At 42.6% G+C, this 12,617-nt stretch overlaps 1 protein-coding gene across 6 annotated transcripts in view; it reads right to left on the reverse strand.

Annotated features, from left to right (window-relative positions):
• Positions 1-12,617, reverse strand: part of GRIA3 (glutamate ionotropic receptor AMPA type subunit 3) — a 275,024-nt gene that overhangs the window by 204,252 nt on the left and 58,155 nt on the right. For all 6 annotated transcript variants that reach the window (XM_081808311.1, XM_081808310.1, XM_081808309.1 and 3 more), the window contains one exon: positions 286-525. In XM_081808311.1, the coding sequence (XP_081664437.1) occupies positions 286-525 (240 nt within the window). The remainder of the gene's footprint in view (positions 1-285; positions 526-12,617) is intronic.

A 12,617-nucleotide genomic window follows, 5' to 3' on the forward strand; every position in this document is an offset into this window, starting at 1 on the left:
GAGAGGGTCCTTTTTCAACAAGAGTGACTCAGCCAGGAGAGTCTGAAACCCCTTTCCATGGCTGGGGGTGGGAGGATGTATTTAGTTCGAAAAATTAGATTCTAAAATCACCATTGCATTGATATTTTGGGGGTCTTAATTTAAATTCATCTTTAATTTAAATACAGTTTTAAAAGAGTATTAGATTGTATTTATTGAAAGAGAAGGGAACAAACATGAGTTGTGGAGGGTTGAACACCACTGTTACATGAATATTCAAAGAGGAGAGCACATGCCTCTTCTTACCTCTTTCTGTGTCGTAGAGGTACACGAACTTCTCCCACTTGTAGTGACCGAGCAGACTCAGAATGGCGCCCTTCAAGGCTGGGCGCATCTGGATGACAAACTGCACATCTGCATCAGTGGGGAAGCTGGGCGTCACAAAGGAAGTGTGCAGGGCCCCACAGAAGGAGGTCAGAGTGTTCATTGACATCTGGTCATAGAATCCAAAGATGGCATACACTCCTCTTGAGAACTGGGAGCAGACTGCAATGAGAAAGAGAGCAAGATATTTCAATAGCCCCACGGTCCCTTGCTGCAGCTTGTAGGGTTGGAAAGACATGGATAGTTAGGCTTTGGCTCTAAAGGACATGCCTCAAAGGAAAACCAAGATCTCTGAAATCTCTAGAAGCCCTTGAAAGCCCTTGAAAGTTGCTCAGCAAGAGAAGTGTAAGGAAGGGAAGAATTTATTTGATAGAGTTGCATGTTTTCTATGTCTACCATGAGCAAGAAACTAAGAAAATGTGGGAAGGAAAGAGGTGAAGATTGCCTTACCCTCTTTCTGCAACCCTCCCAGCTCGCCCACAAGGCATTTGGTGTTCTTGTACTTTCATCTTAGCTTCCCAGTGGTCTCTTCGTGTACCCATGCCCCCATCAAGGTACAACTGTCTTGTGTTCCACCCCTTCAGTGCTTTTTCCACTAGATGACAATAAGGACTGATGACTTAGACAAATTGCTAATGTGTCTGCTAGGAAATGTGTTACTCCTTTTAGGTTACATACTGCTTTAACAAAAGCTATGTCATGATTAAGACCCTTAATGGAGGCTACTAATGAAGATTTCAGATTCTGGGCAGGCCATTGGAAAGACTGGTCTTTCAGTGTCCAGGGAGTCACATGAGGTAGGTGTAACTGGCAAAGTTCTATTTTGCTCCTTTTGCATTTTCCTTCTAGATCTATCAGCTCACACATAGAACTTTTATGTCCTTCATTTCAAAGTGGGCCACATCACCACATTTTCCCTCTTCTGGCCCAGATGAGCTTAAAAAATGTGAACCAATTTCAATATTAGCTTAAGTAGAACATAATTAGCAAAGCAAATCAGCTACAACAACACCGTGTGGTGTATTCCCAAACCAAGTGGAAATGATCTTTAGATTATCTGCACTACTGCTCCCTTCCATTCATGCGAAGCAGACTGAACAGGCAGCTGATAATGTGGTGTGATTTAAGGAATTCTGCATGGTCTCCCTTATCTGCTAGGAAGCCACTGTTAGGCTTACTTCTTCAGGTTTAGGGTCTTGAAAAAAACTCTGTGATTTGGGAGGGGGGTTAAATAGAATCTTTTAAAGCTGTTAGCATATTAAGATGAATTAATACATCTGGGACACCTGGGTGGCTCAGTGGGTTAAGCATCTGACTCTTGATTTTGGCTCAGGTCATGATCTCAGGGTCGTGAGATCAAGTCCCGTGGCAGGCTTTGCGCTGGGCGTGGAGCCTGCTTAAGATTTTCTCTCTCTCCCTCTCCTTCCCCCTCCTCTCTCTCTCTCTAAAAATAAAAATGAATTAATATGTCCTATGTCCAATTAGACACCCAGGAGCGTGTGTAAACAGATAGGTAAGTTTTGAGAGGGAAGGGTGAGTCAGAGAAGAGAATGTAAAGGGTCTGGAGTCTTTCCTGAGAGGAGAAACAGTGAAGGCACTGGGCACCAAAAAGAAGGAATGTGTTGAAAGTAGGAGGATGACAAGTGGAAAACCAATTTAATTCATTTCTTGACCCGATTGTGAGAAACAGAGAGTTCTCAGTATCTGTGGGATCTCGCTTTCCCTGCATTCTATTTAAACCTGTTATTGATCAGGGCTGTTCCCCTTTGCTAGCCAAACTCATTAGTCATTGGCTTAAGGGTAGCATTTCAAAGGTCATTCAGGCATCTCCATCAGGGAAGACCATAGCCTCCAACTTGAGGAATTCTAAGTGACCCCCAAACACAGGCATAAAAAAGGTCTTTATATTAAAAGGAGAAAACCAATTAGAGAAATGAATCTGGGGCACTTCATGACAGGGGGCCAAAAGAAGTATTCAGAAGCAAAAAGGAAGAAGCAGGATGCCACTTTGCCTTGGTTATCACCAAGGAAGATGCTAAGGAAGGTCAGTTCCCAAATTAATCCTGTAAATGGAGAGCTTTGCAGTACCAGGTCAGATCTTAGCTGGTGCGCATAATGTTCTATATAAAACTGACAATAATAATGATACTAGCCATTGAGTGCTTAGTATGTACCAGGCATTATGCTAAGTACTACACAAATATCCAATATTCCCAACAACTTCATGGTGTATTGCTAATATTTCTATTTAATAGATGAGAATTCTGAGACAAAAATGTTCTGTGTCTTGAGTGGAGGAGCCAGGATTTGAACTGAAGTCAATCTGACTCTAAAACTCATACTCCCTGGGACGCAAATCCAATAATGACATTAAAGAGTAGTTATTGGCCCAAATGAGATAGGGCAAGATTTAGCAAGTAAAATAAAGATTCTGTATGCCTCAAGTTCATACATATACTAAACAATTATTTGGGTTTTTTAAAAGATTTTCCTTATTTGTCAGAGAGAGAGTCAAGTAGAGGGAGAAGCAGGTACCCCGCTGAGCAAGGAGCTCGATTCGGGACTCGATCCCAGGACCCTGGGATCAGGATCCGAGCCAAAGGCAGACACTTAACTGACTGAGCCACCCAGGTGTCCCCAAGAATTATTTGTTGTTGACCTGAAATTCAAATTTAAGGATCATGTATTTTTTCTGGCAACAAGCAATCATGGCCCTTCAGCGAACATTATTCAGGAGGTAGTTGGTAATTCTTGGATCCATATCAACTAGCATGCAAGGCCCAAGATGAGGATCCATGAACCCCAGACAAATATAGTCTTGTGGGGGAAATGCAACATATTTCCAATGAGGAAAACCCCAATCTGACTAAATTATGGACAATAATTGAGGGGGAAATTAACTTGAAGAGAGGCAAACTTACAGCTGTGATCCACTTAGAATTTTAAAAAGCCCTTGACATTGGAAGGAAACAAAATAAAAGTATGTTATGGAAGTGAGATTCTGTTAATAAAAAAATCTTGCATTGCTCTTAGAATCATTGTTTTTGAAACAGGGGAGCAGAATTAATCATTACTAGGTCAGATATGGACTTTTCATACTTACGACATTTATTTATGAACACTAGTAATGAACACCCATAAAACCATCACCCAACCCCAAAACTATAACATGACTGAGAACTTATTTTTACCTTCGTCTTCCCCCTCTTTTCTATCCCCCTGTTTGGACATCCTCCTGGCCCTCTCTCCATAACTACTATCCTGAATTTTGTGTTTATAATTACCTTGGTCTTTTTAAAACACACACACACACACACACCCCTAAGTGATATAATGTTATTTTTTTAAAAGATTTTATTTATTTATCTGACAGAGACACAGAGCGGGGCAGGGAGCCCAATGCGGGGCTCGATCCCAGGACCCCGGGATCATGACCTGAGCCGAAGGCACACGCTCAACGACTGAGCCACCCAGGCGCCCCTTGTTATTTTTGTTTTAAACCTTTATAAAAAGGGAATCATACTGCATATGTGAAAGCCAGACTCCAGGAAGGAACGCCTGGTGAAGTCCTTCAGCCTACGTATTATGGTAAACAGAATGACACAAAGGAAGACCTTATACAAATGTGTGAGTGAGCAGGTGTGAGGGAAGCCAGTTGTGGCTCATTTAAAGGGATTTAGAAGTATTACAGATCAGTAGTCCTCAGAGAACCCTACTAGGCTACTGTGGTCCAACAGGCAGACACACGGTGGTGGACATCAACAAAAAGAATGGTAAGAGAAAATCAGTAAATGTTCTAGTCCCTTCATATAAAACAGAGGTGCAGCTGCTCTGCACATACAATTGTGCAGAGTTACCCTTGCTCTATCTCAACATATATAAGTAATGTAAGTAGAAAGCCCGATGGGGGGGATTAAAGAGTACACATAACATGATGAGCACTGAGTAATGTATAGAATTATTAAATCACTGTATTGTACCCCTGAAACTAATGTAGCACTGCATGTTAACTATACTGGAACTAAAATAAAAAACTTAATAACAAAGGAAAAGAAGGTCCAATGGGGAAGACAGGGTTAACCCCCTCTGAGAGAAGCCGGGGCACAGGGGACCTGTGAATGACCTCTCACAGCAGATCCCTGGGCCCATTCCTGGCTGTAGAAAGTAAGGCTGAATGGAACGCTGTGCTGACCAAAGGACAGTGTTCATGTCTTTAGACTCTGAGAAGGTTTGAGCTAGAAGGAACTAAAGACTATTTTATTCAGTGATTTTTTTTTAAGCATAGTTTTTCATGTGGAATCCTTTCTCCAAGTGAAATTTTATGTGGAAAAGTCCAATATATAAAAGGGATAAAGTAAAGCTCTTCTGATTCAACAGAGTTCCACTGGTGCCTCCCTGTCATAAAGAAACTGTGACACAAAGAGAGGAAGTGTCTTGCACAAGGTCACGCAATGAATTATGAACTAGTTTCTTAGAAAAGCTGTATCAGCATCTCTACACCATCCCTACTCTGGAGCTATGTAGGGCAGCATGGGTCAGGATTTGCCTGGCATGAAAGTGACTTGCCCTCAATGCCTAGCTCTCAGCATAGATGGCTCCACCAGGAGTTTCCCATGATTCATCTGCCTGCCACTGCTCTCACCTCCCTCCAGCCCCAAATACCAACAATGAGATCAGGTGACAGGTTGGTGATCTTTGGGACTCAGGATTCTCTTGGGTGATGTCTGTTCCCTTTATCTGAGTCCTTAATGAACCACACCCACTTGTTTATCTCAGAAGATGAGTCCTTGGTAAAATGATAATGGAAGAAATCATTATCTTGGCGATGATCTTCGGAAGCAGCAGCGAAGTACAGAAGAAAGGGCAGCAGTTTCTGGCAGACCTTGGTTTCAGTCACAGCCCTGCCAGTCTTAAACTGCATGGCTTTGTGGAAGTTACTTAACCTCTCTGAGCCAGTATAGGATAGTGATTACACAGGCAGGTTCTGCAGTTAGACTGTATAGTTTGAAATACTTAGGCGATCCCTTATTGGACATGTGACTTAATATCTCTGGGCCTCCAACCCAGTTTCTTCATCTGTGAAATTGGGATAATAATAGTTCCTGTCTCAGCATTGGCTGTGAAAGTTAAAATGAGTTTAGTCATGCGAAGCCATCTATAACAGTGCCTGGCACAAAACCGATACTCAATGCTAGCTCTTTATTCATGCAACAAATATTTACTGAGCATCTATTATGTGCCAGGCATTGTTATAGGTATTGGGAGATACAGGAGAGAAAAAAAGTTCCTGTCCTCTTGGAACTTACATACTAGTGAGGGGGAAAGACCATAATGAATGAGACAAGTAAAAATGATGTCTCAGTTAAGTGTTGGTTTGGGTTACTGTCATGAGGTAAGGAATAAACGAAATGGTACATGGAAAATATTTACAGTGCCTCACATATAACTTGGGAACCAAATAGTTCTTTCTCTGTTTCTTTCCTCTTTCCCGCTCTTTCTAGCATACTTTGCCCTATTAACCCCATCAGGTTAGCCTCCCCACAGAAACCACTGCCTGCAACGTCACACTGAGTACCCAGGTAAGCGTAGCTTTTCTTCTCTTTCCCTTGCCCTATATATTTCTTCGGTGTTCTTTCCTACTCTAATTCCTAGGGAGTAATGGTTTAATAAAGAAACCCTGCTAATTTGACTTGAGAATGAACTGTTGTCCTCTGACTCTTTCCCTCCCTATATAATGCCTTTGTGCTGCTAAAATGCTGTCTCTCCTTGGGACTTCCGTGCCTTCCCAGTAGGAAATATCTTGGTTGTCTGCTTCCTAACAGTGCCTGTCTCCATCTCTTCCTACTAGCAAAACACCAAATTCTTGTTGAAGATGCTGTTTCTGACTACATCCTGGATTCCTGGGGACTCTAGTGTAGCTCCCGGCTGTGTTCCCTTCAATGGTGAGTGACAAGCAACGCTGGAGCCAGCTGTCACGCTTTTATTTATAGTCCCCAAGTCTATAGGGTCGGGACAGGTATTGTTAATGTACAATGTAGCAGCTAATTACACCACCCATATTCCAAAAGGCATCATTACAAAAATGTCAAACAACTTGATTACCCCAAAGATCAGAATAGCAATATTGCGTATCATTTACAGAACACTTTTCATAGCCTTCTGAATCAGGGGGAAAAAAGGAAACTGAAGTCTCTTGCTGACTTAATGATCACATTCAAAGCAAGCAGGAAGAAGAAAAATGTAGCTCTGAAGGAACCGATAGAGATATATCACAAGAAAGTTCTCCAGGTAATACCATAGTACCATGAATTCCAGGCGAACAAAGAAATTTAGAGCTGCGAGGGACCTTAAGAGATCATAAAGTTGTGCTCTTTTTTTTTTTTTTTAAAGGTTTTATTTATTTGAGAGAGAATGAGCACGGGGAGGGGCAGAGGGAGAGGGAGAAGCAGATTCTCCGCTGAGCAGGATGTGGGGCTCCATCCCAGGACCCCGGGATCATGACCTGAGCCGAAGGCAGATGCTTAACTGACTGAGCCACCCAGGTGCCCCTAGTTGTGCTTTCTAAAGCTGTAGTGTTGGTCCATGGTGAGTTTCCAGTCTGGTGAAATATGTTCACATGCGTTTGTGTGTGTGTGTGTGTGGGGGGTGGTTAGAGTAAGGTTGACAACTGTCCTTTTTTTAGGAAGGACAGTCCTTTTCTTTATATCATTTCTGTTTTCCATTCCTGTATGTAGTCCTTTCTCTTCTGAAATGATGATCATGTTAATGAGAAATGGTGTGTGTGGGGCGCCTGGGTGGCTCAGTCGTTAAGCGTCTGCCTTCGGCTCGGGTCATGATCTCAGGGTCCTGGGATCGAGCCCCGCATCGGGCTCCCTGCTCGGCGGGAAGCCCGCTTCTCCCACTCCCACTCCCCCTGCTCGTGTTCCCTCTTGCTGTCTTTTTCTCTGTCAAATAAATAAAAATCTTTAAAAAAAAAAAAAAAAAGAAATGGTGTGTGTATTTGTGCATGTGTGTGTGCATACATACATACATATATATTTGGTCTGTGTGATAGACTGAATAATGTCCTCCCAAAAGATGTCCATGTCTTAATCCTCCAAATCTATGAATTAGGTTACATGGTGAAGGGGAATTAAGGCTACAGATGGAATTAAGCTTGTTAATCAGCTGACCTTAAAATAGTGAGATTATCCCGGATTATCTGGGTGGCTCAAGGTCCTTAAATGTAGAATGGGGCAAAAAAAAAAAATCAATATCAGAGTGATGTTATATGAGAAAGACTTGACCAGCCATTGCTAGCTTTGAAGTTGGAGGGGACTGTGAGCTAAGGAATGTGGGCAGAGTCTAGAAGTTGGGAAAGGCAAGAAAACGGATTCGCCCTTCGAGCCTCCAGACAGGAATGCAGCCCTGTTGACTGCAGTCTGGTGAGACCCCTTACCAGACTGCTGACCTACAGAACTGGAAGATAATAAAACTTGTGCTATTTTAAGCCACGAAATTTGTGGTCATTTGTTACAGCAGTAAGTAGAAAATTAATACACTTAACAGAGCAAAATTTAAAAGTCAGTGACTCTAGATCAACCTATACTCCACTCACCCTCCCTGCCCCTTTAAATATTACTGATATGAGAAGTCCAAAAGTTTGGAAACTAACTATCTAGTCCAGTTTCTGATTCAGGACAGGAGCCACCTGCCGTGAGGTCGTGTTACTGCGCCCTGAATACCTCTAATGACAAGGGAGCTCACCACTCAAAAGTAGCCCTTCCCTTGCAGGGTAGCTCTGATGACTATGGAGCTCTTCCTTAAATTGAACCTAACTCTACCTGTTGGGGTTCTTGAGTGTTAAATGATACACTGAACTCCAATTCTGCATGACCTCAACTTTTTTTTACAGGAAGCTCAAAAATACAACTGATGTACTCAGGAGATACATAATGGCTATTAGCTATTCAAGTTTGTGCATTTAGTCTCTCTATGCTGCCTTCTTCCTGTCAGGCTAAAAATTTGCTAAAAGACCTCACCTCCCCCTTGATCCCTGCCGCATCCATAAACGATCTTCCTAACTCCTTCTTTACCGTCGTCACTCATGATGGGGTGATGAGGACCTTGCAGCCCTCTGCATCTCCAGCCTAGTTTCTGCTCCCATCATTCCGCTGAACCTGCTCTCTCAAGTTTGATGATGACCTGCTCACTGTCAAACCCAACTCTATCCACAGACCTCATTCGACTTGACTGCTGAGCAGCATTTGATTTTGTTGGCCAAATCTTTCCTCTTGAAACTCTCTTCTGTTTCAAGAGCACCAGACTCTGCTGGCTCTGCCTCCTTTATTGTTCCTGCTCACTTTCCTCTTGCTCCACCCCCTCGATGAAGATGTGTCCAAAGATTCTGTCCTTGGCGCTCTTTTCTTCTTACTCCAAATGATATTTTTTTCATTCAACAAATATTTATAGAGTTCCTGCTATGTGCCAAGCAGGGGTCTTAGTTCACCCTCTCCATGCGGATGGCTTCCAAGTAGATACCTCTAGCTTCAGACACATTCCTGGGCTCCAGATCCACATTTCTGACTGCTCATAGAACAACCTCACCTGGAGGACTTCATATTATTAGGCCTTCATATTCTCATACTTGGCATATTATCTCTCTCCTCTTAACCCCCCCCCCCCCGGGGATCTGCTTCTCTTGTCCCTGTTTCTCCTAATGCATTGCTCTTCTTCCAGTTACCCAAGCTGGAGTCTTCAGGGCCATCTTTGGCTTTTCTCTCTCAGCCTCATCCATGTGCCATTCTCTGGTGATGTTCCGTCCATTCCACCTCTACAGCATGTGGGGGACCTTTTTCCTGTTTATCTTTAGTTCAGGTTCTCATTCCTTCTCTCTTAGACTATGAGAGTAGTGTCATAACTGGTCACCTGCTTCCAGTCTTTTCCCCAATCCATCACTGGCACTGCTATCACATCACTCTTCCTTCTTTCTCTCCCAACTGTCCAATCAAAATATACCCATCCCAACTCCTATTTCGGCAAGAATCTGCCCTGTGTATGAGTTGTTAATGGACTAATAAATGAATCTTCACGAGTCAGTTCAGGGTTTCTCAACCTCGGCGGGTACTATTGATATTTGGGGTTGGATAATTCTTTATTGTGATAGACTGTCCTGTATATTGTAGGATGTTTAGCAGCCCTGGACGCTACTCTAATATTAGAGGGCCATAGCACTGCCGTTGCTCTCCAGTTGTGAAACTCCAAATGCCTCAAAACATCATCAAATAGCCCTTGGGGGGCAACATCACTATACCTGTTCCTTCCTCCCTCCCTGCCTCCCCCATATGAGAACCACAGGGTTAGCTTATGACTTACTCTCCACAGAGAATAAGGCCTTAGCCTAATGAAAATGCATATACATCTAGAACATCCCAAAGGAGTTATTTTAGTGGTAGAAAGTCAGGAAGGGTGGATATTTTGGGCTCTTCAAAGCCTACCATACAAGCAGATACCTCCCTGGCCTTGCTCTTAAATTGGCTATTTGTGTTTAACTTGGGGATGTAGGAGCAAGTGAGCTAAATAAAAGATGTTGATGGTGGGGTAGGCGTGGGATAGTAGCCAACTCATACCTTCCCTGGGTTCATATAGATCAGCCTCCTCCTCCCCACCAAATACCCTTTGGTCTTGGGTTCTAGTTACCACAGTGGGTGCTTATAAAGTACCAGATTCAGAATAAGGTATTAGCCCCATTCTCCAGCTGATGATTCCATGGTTTAATTACCATCTTTGGGTTAATTCCCTTGAACATTTTGTTCAGCTCTCAGGAGTACACTGCCTTCCGACAGTCTAACTAGTTATTTTTGCAATTACATGGCATGTATCTAAATGCTGGCAAAGAAAACATTCATTATCAACATTTGATCCTACTTGAATTTAACGGCTTTCAAATGCAGGCATTAACATATGAACACATGTATTTTGGAAAATTCATTTTGCAACTGTTAAGTGCAATCCACCCTTCCATAGCAGCATCAGAAATGGCAGGAGAGATGTTGAGGTGGGTTGGGATAAAGGGGTGCTTTTAAGGCCCTTCTATAGCAAGACAATATGATTAAGCATTGGAGCTCAGGAGTTTTAAATTTTTCTGCTTGTTCATTAATTACTCATTCACCAAATAAAGTTTTGAGTTCCTACTGTGTGACAAACATGGTCTAGGTGCTGGGATACAGTAGTGAGCAAAACAGGCTCTTTGTCCTCACGGCACTTATGGTTTAGTATTGGCAGCAAATATTAATAAAATAATTATACCAATGTGTGCTTATCATGGTCTAAGTACTAAGAAGGGAAGGTATTAGGGTGCTATGAGACTATGTGACAAGGTGACTTTAGGTCAGGGAAACGTTAGCTGAGGACTTGACATTTGAGCTGACACCTCAGATAGAAGAGCATCCGATGCCAAGAGAATAGCACTTGCTAAGGCTCTGAGGGAGGGCAACATCGGATGCCCTGGAGGCACTGAAAGAAGATTAGCCTGGCCGGAGTATGGCCAGCAAAGAGGAGGGTGCAAGATGAGTCTGGTAGGAGGCAGGGACCCAACCGTGGAAGACCTTTGAGGACCCTGGCAAGGAATTTAGATTTCATTCTAAGGACCATGAGAGGAAATCTTGGAAGGATCATGGGTGTTCCATGAGTTGATTTATATTTTAGAAAGATTTATCTGGCTGCTATATTGACAGTGGATTTAAGTAAGGGGGCATCCGTGAAAGCAGGGAGAACATTTGGAATGTTATTTCTGTAGTCTCGGTTAGAGGGAAGAGTAGTTGGATTTGAGTTGTGGCAGTGAAGGTGGAGTGATTTGGAGTTTATTTCTGAGTTCGGATTAATGGTTGAGCAGCCCTGAAATAGTTACTTAAACTCTCCAAACCTCACTACTATACCTGTAACAATTGGGATAATAATTCTGCCCCATAACATTGCTGTGCCTGTTAAATGAGTATGTTCAAAGTGCTTAGGACTCTCATATAAGACTCTGCTTAATTGATAAAGTAGTATCTGCTACTAATGTTATTATTATTATTTTTAAAGATTTATTTATTTTAGAGAGAGAGCACGTGCAGAGGAGGGGTAGAGGAAGAGGGAGAGGGAGTCTTAAGCAGACTCCCCGCTGAGCGCAGATCCCAAAGCGGGGCTCAGTCGCATGACCCGGAGCCCAAATCAAGAGTCGGCCACTCAACTGACTGCGCCACCCAGGCTCCCCACTAATATTATTTTTAAAATTATTCCTCAGTGCTTCTGCACTGAGATGGGTTTTTATATGGTTCAGGCACTAACTTGCTGTGTGACCTTGGGTCAGTTACCTCACTAGGCTTCAGGCCTGTCATTTGTAAGCCAGCAGAACTAACAACTGCCCTGCCCACATCAAAGGGATGTGCTGAGAATAAATGGAAATAATAGCTGAGACTCTCCTTTGAAAAATTATAAAAGCTGCTATCTGAGTGTGTCAGTGAGGAAGTAGTTGGTTCTTGACTCTCAGTAATCATTTTCCCAACAACAAAGAACTCAACAGAATCCTCATTCTTCCCAGCCCCAGTCTCTGGCATTCACCCGCATATCTCTACCAATCATCTAAAGTAGTCAGGGGCCTGTCTTGACTTGCAACTCGTTTTACATGGGATTTAGCACAATTCTTAATTGAAAAACTAACTGATCCAGTGATCCAGTCAGACAATGAAACAATTTCTAAAGCTGGACAGGAAACTGATGAACTCTTATGATGCCTTCAAATCAGCCCTAAGATTTGTCATAGACCGGTAAGAGCTTCAAGTTTGATATTGTACCATATAGCATTTGAAAGCCATTTTCTTTAATTTTGCAGCCTGTGCAGGGGAGGAGGGTGAGCTGAGTCCCTAAACAGAAATTATTCTTAAAAATTAATTAATGGTTGTCTTGTCTCGCGTATGCTTGAAAGACTTCATAATTCAAAACAGAACCATATAAACATAATAAAATGTTTAGGGCCATTGTCAGTTGGGAAGATATACTTTTATTTCCCACTGTGTTTGAATTCCTTAGCATCCCATGCTTTTTATTGAGTGTAATGGCCTAGGTCACCCCCTCCAGCTTCTTAACAGTGCCACAATCTCCTCTGTAATCTGACTTACAGGTAGGCATTCCATCTCCTCTTGAACACTTTTGGATGACAGCAAGCTCACCACTTCCTAAAGCAGTTCATTCTACTTTGGGGCAGCTCTAATGATTAGAAATGTCTTTATTAC

Source organism: Leptonychotes weddellii, chromosome X (genome assembly GCF_054177405.1).
Source record: "Leptonychotes weddellii isolate Sample4059 chromosome X, ASM5417740v2, whole genome shotgun sequence".
NCBI lineage: Eukaryota > Metazoa > Chordata > Mammalia > Carnivora > Phocidae > Leptonychotes > Leptonychotes weddellii.